Source organism: Paroedura picta, chromosome 5 (genome assembly GCF_049243985.1).
Source record: "Paroedura picta isolate Pp20150507F chromosome 5, Ppicta_v3.0, whole genome shotgun sequence".
Lineage (NCBI taxonomy): Eukaryota > Metazoa > Chordata > Lepidosauria > Squamata > Gekkonidae > Paroedura > Paroedura picta.
Genome location: NC_135373.1, coordinates 83,518,673 through 83,535,904, shown reverse-complemented (window position 1 = coordinate 83,535,904; position 17,232 = coordinate 83,518,673). Strand labels below are relative to the sequence as shown.

At 40.6% G+C, this 17,232-nt stretch overlaps 1 protein-coding gene across 1 annotated transcript in view; it reads right to left on the bottom strand.

Moving 5' to 3' along the window:
- Nucleotides 1-6,753: 6,753 nt before the first annotated feature.
- TPH2 (tryptophan hydroxylase 2) overlaps nucleotides 6,754-17,232 on the bottom strand; it is a 79,870-nt gene continuing 69,391 nt past the window's right edge. The window contains exons 9-11 of the mRNA XM_077338830.1: nucleotides 13,658-13,753; nucleotides 11,911-12,048; nucleotides 6,754-11,810 (exon numbers count right to left, since the gene is read on the bottom strand). Of these exons, the coding sequence (XP_077194945.1) occupies nucleotides 11,640-11,810; nucleotides 11,911-12,048; nucleotides 13,658-13,753 (405 nt within the window). The 3' untranslated portion in view covers nucleotides 6,754-11,639. The remainder of the gene's footprint in view (nucleotides 11,811-11,910; nucleotides 12,049-13,657; nucleotides 13,754-17,232) is intronic.

The window sequence follows — 17,232 nt, the reverse complement described above, 5'->3', positions numbered from 1 at the left end:
TGTCATTTGATCGTGGCCATGCTGCCTCCGAGTGGAAAAAAAAATCCCCCCCCCCCACGGGCGCGATTTTCAGCCGAAACAGTGTGAAAAATAAAGGGAAAATACATCAGCAAACGGGCTTCTGCGGGCTTCTTGTGCTTAGTGACTAAACTGCTCTGAGGAGGGACTGCAGCCTGGGAAGCCTCACTGGCTAAACCGAGGCTCGCCGGTGCGTTGATCTCCACTCGCTCGGGGAAAAAAAAATGGCGATCGCTTCGCCGGAAGTTTGGAGGACAGGCTCAGGAGGAGGGACTTTGAAGAACCCACAACAATGGTAACGCACAGGTCTTTATCGCTATTGTTGCAGATTGGTTGCAGGAGTGTATCGCTATCCGGAGGGTGAATCCACTTTTCTGGATTCCCCTGAAAGCGCCACAACGAAGCGCTTTTTGCTGATTGGTTTCAGGATTGTTGCAGATTGTCTACGACGTCGTGGGTTATGGCAAATTAGTAGCGTTTCCAATTAGCAACCATTGTGCTATTTTGAAGCCGTGCGAAATGGCCCTGAATATGGTCTGGCTAATTGAGCCATAAGGGGTAGTCTGGGGGGGGGGGAGGTTACTGTTTTTATTTAGATTTTATTCTTGTTGCAGACCACTGCGAGTTGGCTGGCCTGTGAGTGGTGAGTAACAAATCCAACCATCAATCAATAATATTAGAGCTTATTTGAATAAGTTTATGCCTGTGCAAAGTTTTGTCCTGGTTTTCCTGTAAATTGGTTTACAAAATCTTACTCCCAGTTAAAACAGAAAGTCACAGGAGAAAGAAATCCCACCCATCCCCCACTAGCTGTCAATTTTCCCCTTGGTTTGCTGTTGCTTCTTTCTCTTTTCTTCCCTTCCCCTCCCAGTCACTGTTTTCACTCCCTTCTTTCCTGTTCACTTCTTTTGCTCCCATTTCACTCCTGCTTCACTCCTTCCACTTCATGCTACTTGCCATTTTCACTCCCTTTTCCTCTTACCACTGTTGCTCTCTTTTCCTACCCCTCTTCACTGCTTATTCTTTTTTTCCCATCCCCTTCCTTCACTCTTCTAGTCACAGGCTTTGCTCCTAAAACATTTTAGCCTGCTGGAGTTGATAAGCAGCCCCACAAATCAGTCTACTTTTTCCAAACCTAACTCTACAACAATATCTCTCTTGGCTGTACGTGGCCCTACTATATGGTATTTTTATCCCCATTCTAGATCCAGGTTCAGAATTAGGAATAAGATTAACTCATTATTTAGAAGGAGCTTGTATGTATGGGATGTGTCCAGGAAATCAAGGAAAACCAGGGCATTTCCAAAGCCCAGAGAAATGATGCTCAGGCCCAAGGAAGAATAATTGCTGTTCTAATAATTTTTTTTAAGTAAAGCGATTCCAGTATTTCAAGAATTTTTGTTTTGCAGCACCATGAAGATAGCAAGCAAGTTACAACTCAAATGCAAACCTGCACCTAAAATCAAGGTTAGGCTGCAAATGCCAAGCCTTTAAAAAAAGATATTTGAGGCCAATTTTAACCAAATTGATTGCCCTTCAAAGTAAAATGCATCCTAGAATATATGCTGGGTTTGCAAGTGTGAGGTTTTCATCCTAAGCACATGTCTGACTTGAGAAGTTTGTGGTTTCATAGTCCCAGGGATAATGTTCACTCAGATATAATTATCAGAAGGGAATTCATCCACATTGATTCTCAGGCACAAACTCTGCTGTGCAGGCATATTCAATGTGTTTTTAGCCTTAGACACATTTACCAATAATTGGCCTCATTAGCTATTCATTGGAATCAAGGAACTTGTATACAAGAAGCATTCACTCGTTTGCAAATGCTAAGGATGGATAATATCACTGATTCAGCGTGGTTCTGGGTCTCTGCTAATTAGTAAGAGTTAATAGAATAAAGTGACCACAAGAATTCCTCCAGGGGGATGACTGCCAGGCAATTCCACATGTATTGTGGAAGTATAAATGCTATTAGCTAGTGCAGGGGGGGGAAAGTAAACTAATTCCAATTTAAATAAAAAATGACCTGAACAATGATATCCTCCAATTATATTATTTGCAGACTGAAGCCCCTGCAGTTTCATTTTAAACTTTTAGAGGTGAGGTGGGGATGGATAAAAAATCTGGGGGAGAGAGTGAAGGTAGAGAGTGGGAGAAGTCTGGGCAAGGGATGAGAAAGAATTCTGGGGACTGCGTAAGGCTAGGGAGGGAAAGAAGGCAGAAGGCAGACCAGCGAGGCAGACAAGAGGGTATGGGATAGGTGTGCTTGGTGTGAACTACACTTAATGCACGTCCACAAGCAAATAAAATACAATTGGAAGGCAGAAACCCTAAGCTTATGATTTCAGTATTCCAGTTGAAGCCTAAATATGATGATGAACAACATTTCTGCAAGGATATCCTCCCATGTCAGTCATTTGTTCTCATCATGTTTGTCCCTGCATAAGAAATGGACATCTCATGGAGCAATGTGTGGTCAACCATCTGGAACATGTGGAGTTTTCAAATCAGACATATATATTTAAGTTGTTGCCAGTTCTCCACCCCCACCCCCCGCCAAACATTTTTTTTGCTATAATTGCCTGATGCTGCTTTGAGGCTTGAGTTTAAAGAGGAAAGCAAAGCTGGATTAAAGGACTAGGTAACCCTAGACCAGTGGTTCTCAAACTGGGGGGTCGGGGCCCCTTTGGGAGTTGAACGACCCTTTCACAGGGGTTGTGGCAGGACGAACAGCTTGGCCAAGGGGGTGCTGCCTCTGTTGCCACTCTTCCTGCAGGCACCATGCAACAGCCTTGCAGGGTAGGTCGAGATAAGTGTGTTCATTTGTCTGGAGCAGCGGAAAAGAGTGAGATCGGCATGGTGGGACAAGAGGGAGAACTGAACTGAGAAATCCTGGGGGGGGGATTTATATACAATGGATCGTCACACCATTGCTTAGTTTTGGTTTGATTTCTGTGAAAGAACACTTGCATAATTTTATGGTTGTGGGTCACCACAACATGAGGAACTGTATTAAAGGGTCGTGGCATTAGGAAGGTTGAGAACCACTGCCCTAGACTGGCCTGTATGCCATTCCTGACCAAATAGAAAGCAGGGTCATGGATAAGTGTAGGACACACACCATTTAAAAAACTATTTTATCTCACTCCTTCCTGTAATAGTGTTCTTGTTGCTAGGCAGTTTGTCAGATTTTCCTCCTAAAACAACTTCCCTCCTCCATGGAAGAAACAAGCAGCGACCATGTTTTGATCTGTGTAGAAGTTGAAAGATATTTGTAAGCAATTCCTGGATTTGAGACATGTCCTGAAGATTGAATCCAATTGAATGAGCTACCTGAGATTGTGTGTTCTCACACTTTAGACTCCTCTTCTACCACTGAATGGGATATTATTATTTATTTATTTACGGTCATTTAGACCAAAATTTTAGATGCACTACTATACAATAACAGTTTGTAAAAGGGAAGGTAATACATTAAAAGGTTAAAAATGCAACAACAACAAGCCTTTAATAGCATATAAAAGTACAATATAAGAAGGGGAAATGCACTGAATGGGATAAAAGTGTATTCAACATCATCTCTGACTATTAGTAAGCAACATGAAGCCTCAGAAGTAGCCAAACTGAATATGAATTCTAGCCTGCCCTTTTCTCATTACCCCACGAAAAGAAAGGGACGGTTCAAAATGAGTCTTTTGAACAGACGGGGATGAGTCTTTTGAACAGACCTCCCCAAACCTAAGAGCCAAAGGCCACATATATATAATATAATTTAAAGAAGGACAACCACTGAGGAAAACAAAATTGAAAACGGTTTAATCTAGAGGCCGTTCTGGTTGTGCTTATACACATAAATTTACAAGAAGAGATAAGAAACGTTTATTTGTATTTATTGTGGAATTGTTTAATATAGCCCGGGATAGGTTCTGTTTTCTTTTCTCATTACCAGCTGGGCCTTCAGCTTTCAAGCTCAAACTCCAACAGCTGACTCCAAGAAACTGGAACTCACCATTCTGTCTAGTCCTGGATTATGCTGCGCACCACACCAGCCTAGTGTCAGCATCACACAATGAGAACAAAAGGCATTTCTTCCACAGTTGGGAGATGCTGCAATATCAACTGTAGCTGAAGTTCCAACTTCCATTTTGTGAAAGGTTTACTCTTTATTTTGTGAAGGTGGCAACTGACTTCACACTTTCAAAGTGGTCAGTTTTCTAGAAGTCTCTTTTTTAACAGATTCTATCAATGAGGACTTCGATTCCTATCATGTAGCTTTCCTCAAGATGTTTAAGATGTGTCATTTCCCATTAACATGGATTTAAGATTGTTATGTGGCATTTGCCAATGTATTCTCAGTGCTGACTAATAGTAAAAAGGTTCCTTAGTACACTTCAGCTCTTGTGATCTTGTTTTTGTTTTTATTCAAATGAATGGGAGCTAAGTATCATCTCACGTTCACAAGGTCTCTCTCACATAACAAATTGCTGTGCAATCTTCATTTGCAAATGCAGACTGATGTGCATTTGTGATCTAGACATTGGAGAGCGCTAAATGTTGCAACCTTTTATACTCATTATGCCCAGGCCTATTTATTCTGTGCAAACAAAGCAAGTGCCTATATCTCCTGCCCATAAAACATCCCTCCTGGGTTATGCAGCAAACAAATGAGTCTGAGCCAGAAACCCAATTTCCAGAGTCCAGATATCTAAAGCTAAGTGAACACCTTAGATAAATGTAACCTATTTCCAATGGAATGAAAGTGCCATTTGATAACTGTCGATAATTCCCTCATTATGCCAAATGAGTTTGTCAGCCATGCCAACTGCTGGATGGTTGATCTTAATTTGTTAACAAAAACTCTGAAGCTATATTGCAAATCAGATAAAACTAACTGAGTCATAAAGACACAGTGGCTTTGTGTTTTAAGGAGGGATTCTTTGACTTTTGTGTGTATACCACTGGAAACACAGTTTGTATGCTGTAAGGCCATGGCTAAAAAAGTGAAACATTTTGAAATAAAAATTGTTTCAGTACCTCTGATTCTCAAATTGTGGTTATGTGAAGTGTGGCAGCTCTCACTACTATCCTTCTGATCTACAAAGTATCTCATCACCTACATGAGGATGTGGCTGGGGTCTCTCTCTCTCTCTCTCTCACACACACACACACACACACTGCCTTTGTGGCCTCCAGAACTCCGGGGTTCAACAAGGACAGTCATGTGGCTGGTATTCAGCAGATCACATGGCTGGGGTAGAGGAGGGGAGGCTCTAAGTTGGGCAGCTAGATGCCCCCTTCCCCCCTTCTGGGCATACCTGGGGGCCTAACTACCCTGCCCCTTTGGTATTTAAGTTGATGTAACCCAATCTTCAGCCTCAGTTTGGGCATGGGGCAAATTATTCTGGTTAGGGAGGCAGTACTTGTGTGCCTACATCCAGTGGGATGTAGTTCAGAGGACTCCTTAAGAAATCTTGGTATGAACCAATTCAGTAGCCTGCCCAGCTCCAGGGCTATCATTGAGGCTGTCAGCACCAGGTGACAAGGGAGTCAAGGTGGCTGGCACCCACAACACTCTCTGAGGTCTCGCCACTTCTGGGTAGCATCCCACAAGGAGATCTGGGCATGTGAGGTTTATCAGACAGCGGGTGGGTTGCCCAATTCAGGATCCATCCCTATGCTACACCAATATTCAGGCAGTGTAATCAGTATATGCTGTGGCCACTTTATTTATTTCTCCAAATGTATATGGTCAGTTTCATTTCTTCACCTGTGCCCCTCAAATGCCCCTGGAGCCCACAATGATTCTACAGTGCCATGTCAAGAGTCTTGAGAAAAGGAGGCCTCTGTCTTTCCCTGGTATGTCCTATACTCCCAGTGTTGTGTTTACAGCAGTGGTCCCCAGCCCTTTTGGAAGGGGCACCCACAGGTTCAGGTTAGTTGGTATGGGGACCCACTTGAAAAAACAGAGCACATATCATTAAAGCAGCAAGAGTACAGGACCCGCTTTCATAGGCTTCATAATCCATTTCTGGTTCAAGAGCCACAAGTTTAGAAACACTGTGTTACAGCCCTTCACTAGACATTACTTGAGAAGGAGAACTGTTTCTCCTGTAAAACAGTTGCAAGGGAATGAGGGGGATCTGCAAGGAGAACAGGCAGCCAAGAGAAATTGATCTTTCCCTTCCCTTCCATTGTTCTTGGAAAGATTATTTTACCTCACCAAGTTCTAAAGAAAGGCCAGCTGAAAGAAAGTGACCTTATGGGGGCATTTGAGAGAATAGTTAGGAATGGTTGGTGGGCTCCTGCCTACCAAACCAAGTGCTCTACCATGAAGCCATGGCCTCTCTCCGTATATGAGTTGGCTGGTTTAGCATCTCTGTCAGTATTGCCTTCGTCAGCTGGTATAGTTCTGCAGGGTCTCAGACAGACAAATGTCTTTTTTTATACCTGCTACCTGAGATGCTTTAACTGGAAATCCCAGGGATTGCATCCAATGCTTGAATGACAACCTTCCCAACCTCATTCCTGTCAGATCAACAAGTCTTAGGCTAGGTCCTTGCTTTTCAAGTATTAACATCTAGTTAGGAAGGAGATATGCCAGCAGAATGCCTCCTACACATCGCATCAAGAAACATTTCAGGAAGAAGAAAAAATAAGCAAACATTTAATTCCATTCAGTTTATTTTAATTACATTCTCTAATAAAATTAAAGCATTGAATTAAAGCATGCGCTAATCACAGGACACCTTGATCCTTTCACAGCATTCCATTGACACTCTGTCTTCACAGGAGACCATTTGGTTGACTTCATTAATCCTAAACTGTCTATGGGATTTCAACAGTTGTTGCCTAATCCATACTAAGATTTACTTCTTAGCTATACATAATTAAGATACGGTGCTTCCTTGAAACAAAAACAAAAAAGCTGTGGACAGTTCCAGAATGGCTTAGAATTAATCCTGACAATATAATTATTACCAGTTCCTTTGCATAATGAAGAGAGTAACACTTCCCTCGGTGTTGTCCGAGTGGAGGCCAGTTACTTCAAAGGCAGCCAGTCAAGCCTCTTTGCTTTTGATTACCTGATGGAGTCAAGTAGATTCTTTTATGGTGGTTTTGAGATCCACTGAAGTAAATCCCAATAACTTACAATTTTCTGCTGAAGAGCTACAAGAGAGTTATTAGGCTCCACTTAAGAGAGAAGGAGAGAGAAAGTCATAACATATCTGGCCAAAGGGTTGCTTGTGACTCTGAAGTGTGTAGTAATGGACCAAAGACTAATATCAAGAAGTACAGATAGCAGAGCAGCAATGAGAACTGCTTGCTGGCTGACCTTCTGGTGCTAAAGAACTTTTTTGGTGGTGGCAAGTGCCTTTAAGGCACATCCAGCTTACAGCAATCCCTTATGGTTTTCAAGGTAAGATATGAATAGAGGTGGTTTGCCACTGCCTGCCTCTGTGCAGTAACTCTGGGCTTCCTTGGTGGCCTCCCATCCTAGCATTAACAAGGGTCATTTCTGCTTAGCTTCTGATCACTAGATCAAGCTAGCCTATTTTCTTGCAGACACCAGTAAAGCCGAATGTGATGCACCCTCCCCAGTGCCACAAAGGATGCTGGAATGCACTTCTTGGATTGTGCGCTTCAGCTGTTTAGGATGGCAAAATACGTTGGGCTACTTTGATATCCATATATAAACTTCACAGTCATTCAGCAATTCTGCCCAACAAGCAAAAGGATGGATGCAAAGATCTCTGTTGTGGGAACCATTGTTGTATGAACACATCCGACAAGCATCTGGACAACACAGTTTTAATTGAACTTATATATAGGCAGCTGTTCAAAACATAACTGTATGCAAACATTTAAGAATAACAAACCTTTTTGTTTGATATGGCTGCATAATTAGTTCTGAGGATCTCCAGTGTACTTCAGAAATTCTTTGCCACCAATGTTGTCTCAGTTCAGCAGGACAATTCAGTTTAAAAGTATCTTTTTCAATGCTTGGGTGCACTTCAAAAGGTTCCATCTGATACCTGGTTTAGGAGATGTGAAATGGCATAGTGTAGCCCAATCTCATCAGATCTTGGAAGCTAAGCAAGGCTGGTATTTAGATGGGTGACCAACATGGAAGACTTTGTAGAATAAGTTAATGGCAAACCACCTTTGCTTAATCATTTGCCTTGAAAACCTTGCTGTAAGTCAGCTGTAGGGATGGGCATGAACTAGCTCATAAACAAAAGTATGTGACAAATTTTGGCTGGTTTGTGCTTTACAAAGTCAAGTTTGTGGGATGTCACCAATTTTGGTGAGAATTGGGATGACAGGCAATCATTTCCCAAGAAAGTACTTTCCTGAGGGACTGTGACTCAGACCCCATAAATCCAAACCTCACCAAGCTTGGAGGGCCAGTAGGGAAGAGTCAGCCAGAGACATTTGGTGTCTCTAGCACAATGGGATCCATTCTACTGCCTCACAAATCTAAAAGTTCAAGATAGTCCATGCTTCATGAACAGAGCATGGCACCAAGTTATCTGCAAGACCGTCTCTCCCACTGTGCCCTCATTAGAGCCTTAAACAGTGAACCTCTTGGTCGGGAACAAGTATGCTTTTCATCAACCAGGATTAGGGCATTTTCAGCCCTGGTCTCTACCCAATGGTACAGGGTCTGTAAAACTAACTTGTTCTGCTGGCCTTAGCATTGATGGTAGACACCTTTCATCATTGGCCTCCTGGTCCATTCCCTCCTCAAGCTATCCATAGACTACTGGGTGTTTTTTTTAATTTGAGATTTTACTTGCTTTTAATCATTTTATTAATATTTATTCTTGTTTATTATTGTTATCCACCCTGAGCCCACTGTGGGATGGGCAGCCTATGAATTGAATTTACAAATATAACTAAATGAACCAAAAGGCATCTTTCCAGTTCATGCCCATCCCTAGTGAGTTGCAACGATGGTCCTTTACACACAGACACACAATGCCTGCTTTCATTATTGTGAACCACTATGAAAACAGTAAGAACTGAAAATCAAAACCAAATACTGTCAGTAAATCAAATCTAACTAAAATCCTCCCCTGTTGATGTTTGCAATGGCATGATTGATATTGACTGACCAGTTTGTGATGGTGCTTCTTTCACACTCAGCAGGTGTGTGTCAAGCTACCTTTAGCACAACTACTTGAATATCATTTGAGTTCATAGTATCTTTATATTTACCTTTGATTGTCCCAGATAATGGCTGGTTTTCACTTCACACTTCACATACTTATTATGGAAATAACTATCTTGCCTGAACACAACTTACAGAGAAACAGCAATCCATCCCTGAAGAGATACACGCTGAACAGACTGCTTTTATTTCATGTACTGGACTGTAATTACTGTACCAAGTAGGACTTCCATGACCATCAGCTAACAGGGAAGGAATGGGAATCTACTCAGATGAAAACAAGCACCGCTTGCTTGTGTAAAGGCTGAAACTGGCCTGCTAATGTCTACTAATTAAGAAAACTTCTACAGAACCATCACTGGCATGTGCATACATGATGATCCCAGAGAGCTGGCAAGCAAATATCTGGGTTGCCACCACCAACTTCAGAGGGTGTCTCATTATTAGTCACATCCAACCGCAAATTAAGATTCTTAATTTTAAGCTGTTCATAACTGAAGCTGCCTTTTGTGAAAGAGCATTTTTGTCTGTTTAGATGTAATCACACATATCCAGCCATCAGCTAGGAGGTGTCTTAATTTAGGAAATGCACTAAAAAAAATTCCCAAACAATATGGTATACATCAGCTAGTTCACTGAGGAAAAACTCACTCTGATTAAATATCCTCAAAAGTCACTTCTGTTGAAAGATTTAAAATGCTACACTGTATCAGTCAGCTGAGAATTAAGTTGACAAATGGCTCGCTTATGGGGAAAGGAGGCCAACTGAATTCAATGGACTACAGCCTTAAAGAGTTTTTAAATTTTGTTAATGCCTGGAATCTTTTAAGGAATGTTTCAAGTTTCAAGTCATGTAACTTTGTATTATTTTGTGCAATCTATTGATTAGATCCCGAAATATATATTTAAATATCCTCATATACGTATTATGAGAAGGGGGAAAATGAAAAGTTGCTTCAGTGTTTTGTAATTACTCAGTACTTTGAAAGATTTGTCCATTAGGCATATTCTACTTTGTGGCCTCCAAAGACCATTTAACGGAAATATATGTTCCTCCTGCACTTCACAGTGTTACATAAACCACCGTTCAGCCAAATCACAAGAGACACCCAAATATGTAGGCAACAGGAGAGGGGGGAAAATGGGCCTCAGTAAGCAAAAAAGAAATATGCCTCCATTTACAAGAGAAATGAAAACTTGGGAGATTTCTTTTCCTTCCCTAGTCCTGGAGGAGCTTTAGTAGTCATAAAGAAAAAAAATCCCTACTGGCAAAAGAGGAGTTATTTCTTATATCTGGCTTTTTCATAGAAACTCTCTTTAAGAAAACAAAATCGCTGCCAAAAAAGATGTTTCAGTAGTGCATCAGTTTGTGTTTGTGCATGCAAATAAACTAGATAATTCAGCACTTATTGATTAACAGCTGAACATGTGAGATGATCCTATTTCAAAATACAGTGGTAATGAGAACTCTCTGATCAGTGAGGAAACACTCACAAGTTACCGCAAGTATTAAAGTATGAATAAAGCATGTGTGATCTAGTCCTATTGAATTTCATTTCAATTACTGGGTCTGCTTGGGAAGTCCTGTCTTAAAAGCGATTAACTTAAGGATGTTCCTGAATCCAGGTAAGTGCCTGGAGGATTCAAGTAGCATCAAACACCAGGAGAACTGATATCACCTTTGGTTGTGCTGCCACTCATAGTAGAAAAGGAGATGGCCACTTTTGCACATGATTGGATAAACTCCAGATTACACTGTTGTGCATGGGGTTTCTTATGCCTAGAAATCACATTTAATAACAACAGTGTGTCACAGGAAGGCACATACACTAGTGCTTAAAGACCTGTATTAAGAGGCTTCTTATGGTCTTTATTTGAAGTGCTGATCCTAACTTAGCCATAAACAAATTGGGCCTAGGGTTTCTCAAGGATAGGCTTCTCCCATGTGCACTTCACATGTGCTAAGGTTATCAGGCAGATACAGCTTAGAGTAACAAAGTTATCTGTGGCTATAAGGGTGAGTACAAGAGGCAGGGCCTTTTTGGTGCTGGTTGAAATTGCTTATCCCTTATAGAAATTGCTTATCCCTTGAAACGCATGTATTATGGCCTTCAGTAAACTTTTATTTCAGCAAGCATAAGGAAACTGACATTTCATCCAGTCCTTATTACAGTTTCACTGGGAAACATTGTGACTGCTCTGATTCTATTATAATGCTATTGCTTCCCCACCACCACCACAATTGTGTATTTATTAATGCAATTTTCTTGTTTTTATGCTCTTGTGAATTTCCATGCTAGTGATGGCATATCTGAAGCGACAGAGCACACACTGAGCAAGCTGATGTTCATGCAAGAGAGAGGGGACAGATTGCACTACAAAGGGAATAGCATCTCATAATGGTGCTGGCACAGCTGTGCTTCAAGGCCACAAAGCACTGAAAAAGTCATATCCCCAAATATCGGTTCATTTTGCTTAAAGCATCGCACACAGTGTTCAGGTCACTCCGAAGATCCTGGACAACATTTTCAATACTTCTGGTGTCTTTCAGAATTTCAATGCTTTGGGTATATGGGTTGAAATATACAGAAAAGGGACGGTTGATTGATTTTGCAAACTCCCTGTAAGAAAAAAAGAAAATTAAACTCCTATTTCTGCACATCCAGATAAGAGAAAATTAGATTTGGTGGTTGTTTTTAGGGGTCAAGAGAAATAACTTGCCTCATCTTCTCTTTAGCTTCTTCAAAACTTTCTGAGACAAAATAAGCTTCCTGAAAAGTAGTGATAAGGCATTCTTGCAAACAGGTTGTCTTTGGATCAAATGTTTTCACGTTGGCTTTATCAGACAAGGCATGCTGCAAAACAAACCACAACATCTGTTAAATTGCATTATAGAACTCTGAAGTGTTTTTATATCATCATTATAGTATGCTCTCAAACAGTTGCTAGACCCACATGTTTTATCCCAAAAGGCCTTTCATCATGAATAGGGTAAATCAATTTTATTTTACAATCTATTAGGTTCTCTACAATCCACCACCACCACTATTACCACAAAAAAATTGCTACTTAATCAAGAATGATCAAGGGATGTTTCTTTCCTGTAGGCAGCATGTTTTAAATCATCACCAAGAAGGTTATCAAATATATATTCCAAGCAAAATTGCAGATGCAGCAAAATTATCCATTTTCCAAAGGCTGTTCACGTGGACAGATACATTTAAATCTCACTGTGTCATTCACACAATCTGTGTCATTTCTCTGACAGCCAATATCCCATCATGAGAATGGGTTTAGATCCAGAAATGACTTGAATATATACTAAGCAGTCTTGTTTCATTGTATTATTATTTATTGTTATTATTTATTGTATACTGATAAAGACGTTATTCTTCTGATTTCACTGGAGTATTCGGAATGCTACCTGTCAATTGCCAAGAACTACATTTAGATACATGGAGAAAATGAGGAAAGGATGTCCGGCTACTTCCAAAAAAGGCCTTAAATCGTGTGTGTGTGTGAGAGAGAGAGAGAGAGAGAGAGAGAGAGAGAGAGAGAGAGATGGGGAAAAATGATAATTTTGAAACTGGATTGGCTTGACCAAATATGGCACTGTCAGGACGTCTCATTATGCATCTTCCTTAGGCACACAGCAGCAAGATAGACAGTAAATGAGTGGTCAAGACTGCTCTGGATTGCTATAGGATGACACACCTCTTCATTGATTCATGAATCAGTCACTCTGTTAGGCTATGTATTGTTCATGCCGGCAAGCACTGCAATGAAGCACTCTTTAAGGAAACATACCAGTCCTTTCCAAAATAATCTGATACTTTCAAAGAACTTCTGGTCTTGGGACATGGATGGTTTTGTTATGAAGCATTTTGGGTAGGACCCAGAACTACTTAGGCATAAAGGAGGACGTGATCTCTGTGGGACAGATGGCAGCATCAAAAAGATTGTGTGTGTGTGTTTCAAATTACTATCCAGCAGCACACTCCAGAGGGCAGAGCACAATTCACCCATGACAGGGTCCGGTCACAGCATAAACTACAGACTCACAAGGGTATCTTTAGTTTCTTCTATAGAACAATTGGGTCCAAATGTATGCTTAGTCTCTTGCTATTCCAAAAGGAAGGCACTCTCAGCCCAATCAGTTTGTGGAAAGGTTGCTAGGATACCTGCAATGGATGCTGTGGCCAGTACACACCACAATTGTCACTGAAACTGAGACATGGATTCCAAAACCTGCTACTACTGCCAGCCCCCTTCTTTGAAGGAAAAAATGTGATGCTGTGATATATTACTGCCTTCTGTTGAATCTGAGTAGGTGCAAGAGGCTGTTAATAAGTAGTGCCATTGGAACTCAGGATTCTACATTATTCTTGACATGACCATATATATGGAAAGAGGGCTAGTTATTATTCCTAGAGAGGGTAAAGTAATATTGATTTGCAAACATACCTTAAGTTCTCCAATGGAAGACAGAAGGCCTGCCCCATACGCCCGGAGTTGCCCATCTTGCTTACAAAGGCCAAACTCAATGGTGAAAAAATAGCACTGTAAAAAGAAAAACACAGTTGGGGATAGCCACAGAGGCCTGCAATTGTTGAAAGTAACTTGCTTCTACTATTCCTTCAGAATTTCACATTTTCTCAACAAGTTCAACCAAGGACAGCCAAGCCTCAGCTCCTTAAATGTCATTTTCCTATGAAGAGCAAAATCAGCACTACTGTGATTTATTTCCTTGGGTTCTTTCTGAATCTATTAAGGAGTAATCACTATCAGAATCACCAAGAGCCATGAAGGTATTTTATGGGTCCTCGTGTGCATGTATTGGCTTCTGCACTGTCCTCACCACATAATCAACCAAAGGAAAAGGCATGGGGCTGACAAATCATTCATAATGACTCATGTAATAAACCATGCATGCAGTGAAGTTGATTCTGGCCCACAAGAGTTTATACAACAAGATACGAGTTAGTCTTTAAATGTGCCAGAAGACTCTTTGTTATAATAACTATGTTATCAATAATAAAGTAAAAGCAATCAATCTCTGCAATTATTGATGGAGTAGCAAAGGGAAAAAATTAATGAGATCTATTTTTCCTGAGTAAGTAAATTTCTAGAGGCAATGCTCCCTTCGCTGATCTTTTGGTCCTTGCCTACATTTTGAAATTATCATTGGATTATAGAAGCACCAAATATTTGGAAGGTTCTCAACTCTCATCTAAAGCACACACAACTGTTACTACTTTCTCTTGCAGAATCTGAAAACTATATTATTTTTTTAAAAACCCGGTGACATTCAGAAAATTCATTTGCAGTCTGTAGTATAGCTTTAGATGTGGGTAAATGTTAAATGACATTCATTTATTTCCAGTTATTTTTTGGAGTAGTCAATATCACTGCAGCTGGATTACCCATGGAAATGACTTCTTATCTGAGGGCCTTTACGCACGGGGATCTTTGTTGCAAATTGTTTGCGGAATGAAAAATCGCCATTTAAAATAGTGGAATTCGTCGTTATGCATACCTGCCTTTGTAGTGGAATCAGTTGCGTTTTTTAGCGTTTCCCACAGGCTTCCAGTCTCGGCAGAAATCGCTAGAAAGGAAGCGCTATTGCCAAGCTCGTCCCGCCCCTGGCCGTCAAGCAGCCAATGGGCAGCCGTTAGCATGCTCCCAAACAGCCCCTTTCCCTTTAAGAAAGGTTTTTAAAAAAAAAAAAACAGACCCATAGCAACGAATCTAGGTAGATTCATTGCAACGGAGAGACCCATCCAGCTGCCTAATGTGAGCTGTCGTTTGATTGTATGATCGTTGGCACGCTGCCTCGAGTGATGAGTGTTTTCAAAAAGCTTACATTAAAAAATCTTAATAAAATCAGAGTCCAGTAGCACCTTTAAGACCAACAAAGATTTATTCAGGGTGTTAGCTTTCGAGTGCAAGCACTCTTCGTCAGAGCTCATGCCCTGAATAAACCTTTGTTGGTCTTAAAGGTGCTACTGGACTCTGATTTTATTGTGCTACTTCAGACCAACACGGCTACCCACTTGAATCTATAAAAACAATTTGTACTAGCCAAGTGGAAACGGGGAGGGGGGTGAGGGCAGGTTCACTGAATGGCTACCCTGCTCACTTTCAAAACCAATTTACCATGCAGAATTGGAAGTTACTTTTCCAGCCAAAAACAAAAGTCGTAAGCCCCCTTGGGCTCACAGAACCAGTTCTATGGTTCTCTGGATCCTAGCTTTTATCTCCATATGTAAATTGGTTATATGACTTTGCATCTCATCATCAAGGCCTTTTATAATTTATTGTAAATTGAATTCTGGGCTAAGAGTTTTCAGATTGTTTTTGTAAACATGGGCAGATACGCAAACTGGCCAAGGCAATTGAATCACTACAGCTTTTTGGAGAGGGACATGTGACAGTGCTACTGTGTGTGCTAATTCCTATCTTCCTGGTTGTCTACCTGAGATGTCTGCCAAGAGACCAGTTGCAGTGCAGGAGGAGCAATTCAGAGAAGCAGGAGATGTAATGCACTTGCTTCCTTCATTCTGATCTCACCTTGCCACCTTCAGATTATTTTCACGCTGGATATATCATCATACAAAATAGTTGCCATGCTGGCCACCATCCCCCATTCACAGACATGCAGTGTTATTTGTCTGTCTACCAGAGAAGCTTTGAAATTCATTGAATTTATGTTTATGTGTAAGATCAGCTACAACAGAGAAGTACCACAAAACAGTGCCATAAAAAAGGATGTGTTCCAAATCCATGCATGCGTGTCAAAATACAGATTTTCATTTTTTAGGGAACTCACAGTCTTGGAAAAAGTCTGCCTTTTGTGAACATATATAATATGCCAGATATGGAATGCCCAGATGGTAAAATGTATTTGTGTCTGCCAATTCTTAATTTGATCAATATTGTACATTTAGGAATACCCTTCTAATGAAACAAAAAAAAATATGTTGCCACAATTCTACAAAGCCTTTGTTAGGCCGTGGAGTGAGGTATCTCACCCAATGCTGCCATCTTCAGAGCATTACTCCTTAATGCAATTATTTTAACCACTGCAGAATAGTCAGCACATCACATGTGTTGATTTCACTTTTTTAGAGAACTATTCAGTCAATGAATCACATTGATTAGGAAAACACCCATTAACAATATAGGATTCATATTTTAAACAAGTGCCCAACAAGCTCCCATCAGGCTCACTCCCTTTAATTAACATCCTGTCTATTAATCATTTTTATTCTATTACCGTCTCAGTCTTATGGCTATTTTAAGGGGGTTTTTCTCCACTATTCTTAAATGAAAAAGTCTAATTAAATTCATTTCTCAAGCTAATCCAATTATTTAAACAAACATCTCTCTTTTGGGATGCTCTGATTTTCACTGGTTGTTTTTTTACTCTTTCCTTTTAAAACAAGGTAAGAAGATAAATGAATAGTAATTCTCCATTTAGAAAGGTTTCTACATATGTGTATGTTTTATGGAGAACCAAATGCATCCAAGTGCTCTTCTGGTGTTGCTGATAGGTGCACCAGATGCAAGACAATCACATGTAACAATGCATGATAGTTGGCCCTAAATTATACCTGATATTGCTGTGTAACAGCACAACACAAATTAGGACTTCACACAAGCAGGACCTCATGATGCCCTGACATTAACAATCTACCCTACACTGAAATATACTTAACCATAACATGTGTAAGCGTGTCTTGAGCTGGGAAAAAGGAAATTGCCCTTTTAGTGTCAATCAAGAGCCAGAAGGAAGCCCTAGAAATGCTAGATCAGCAGAGAAGTTTTCATTTTTTCCCCTATTGCACCATTAAACTGGAGCCTACCGTGGAAATGATCAATGCAACATGCAGGGCAAGCAGACGCTCAGTTGATCAAAGGAAGCAAAGTTTCTAATGTTTTTTTGATGGTGTCATAAAGACCTTTGCTTCAAGCCATCAGTTGGACCATGAATCAATAAGGAAAAAAACGTATGAAGATGATTACTTTAAAATATATAA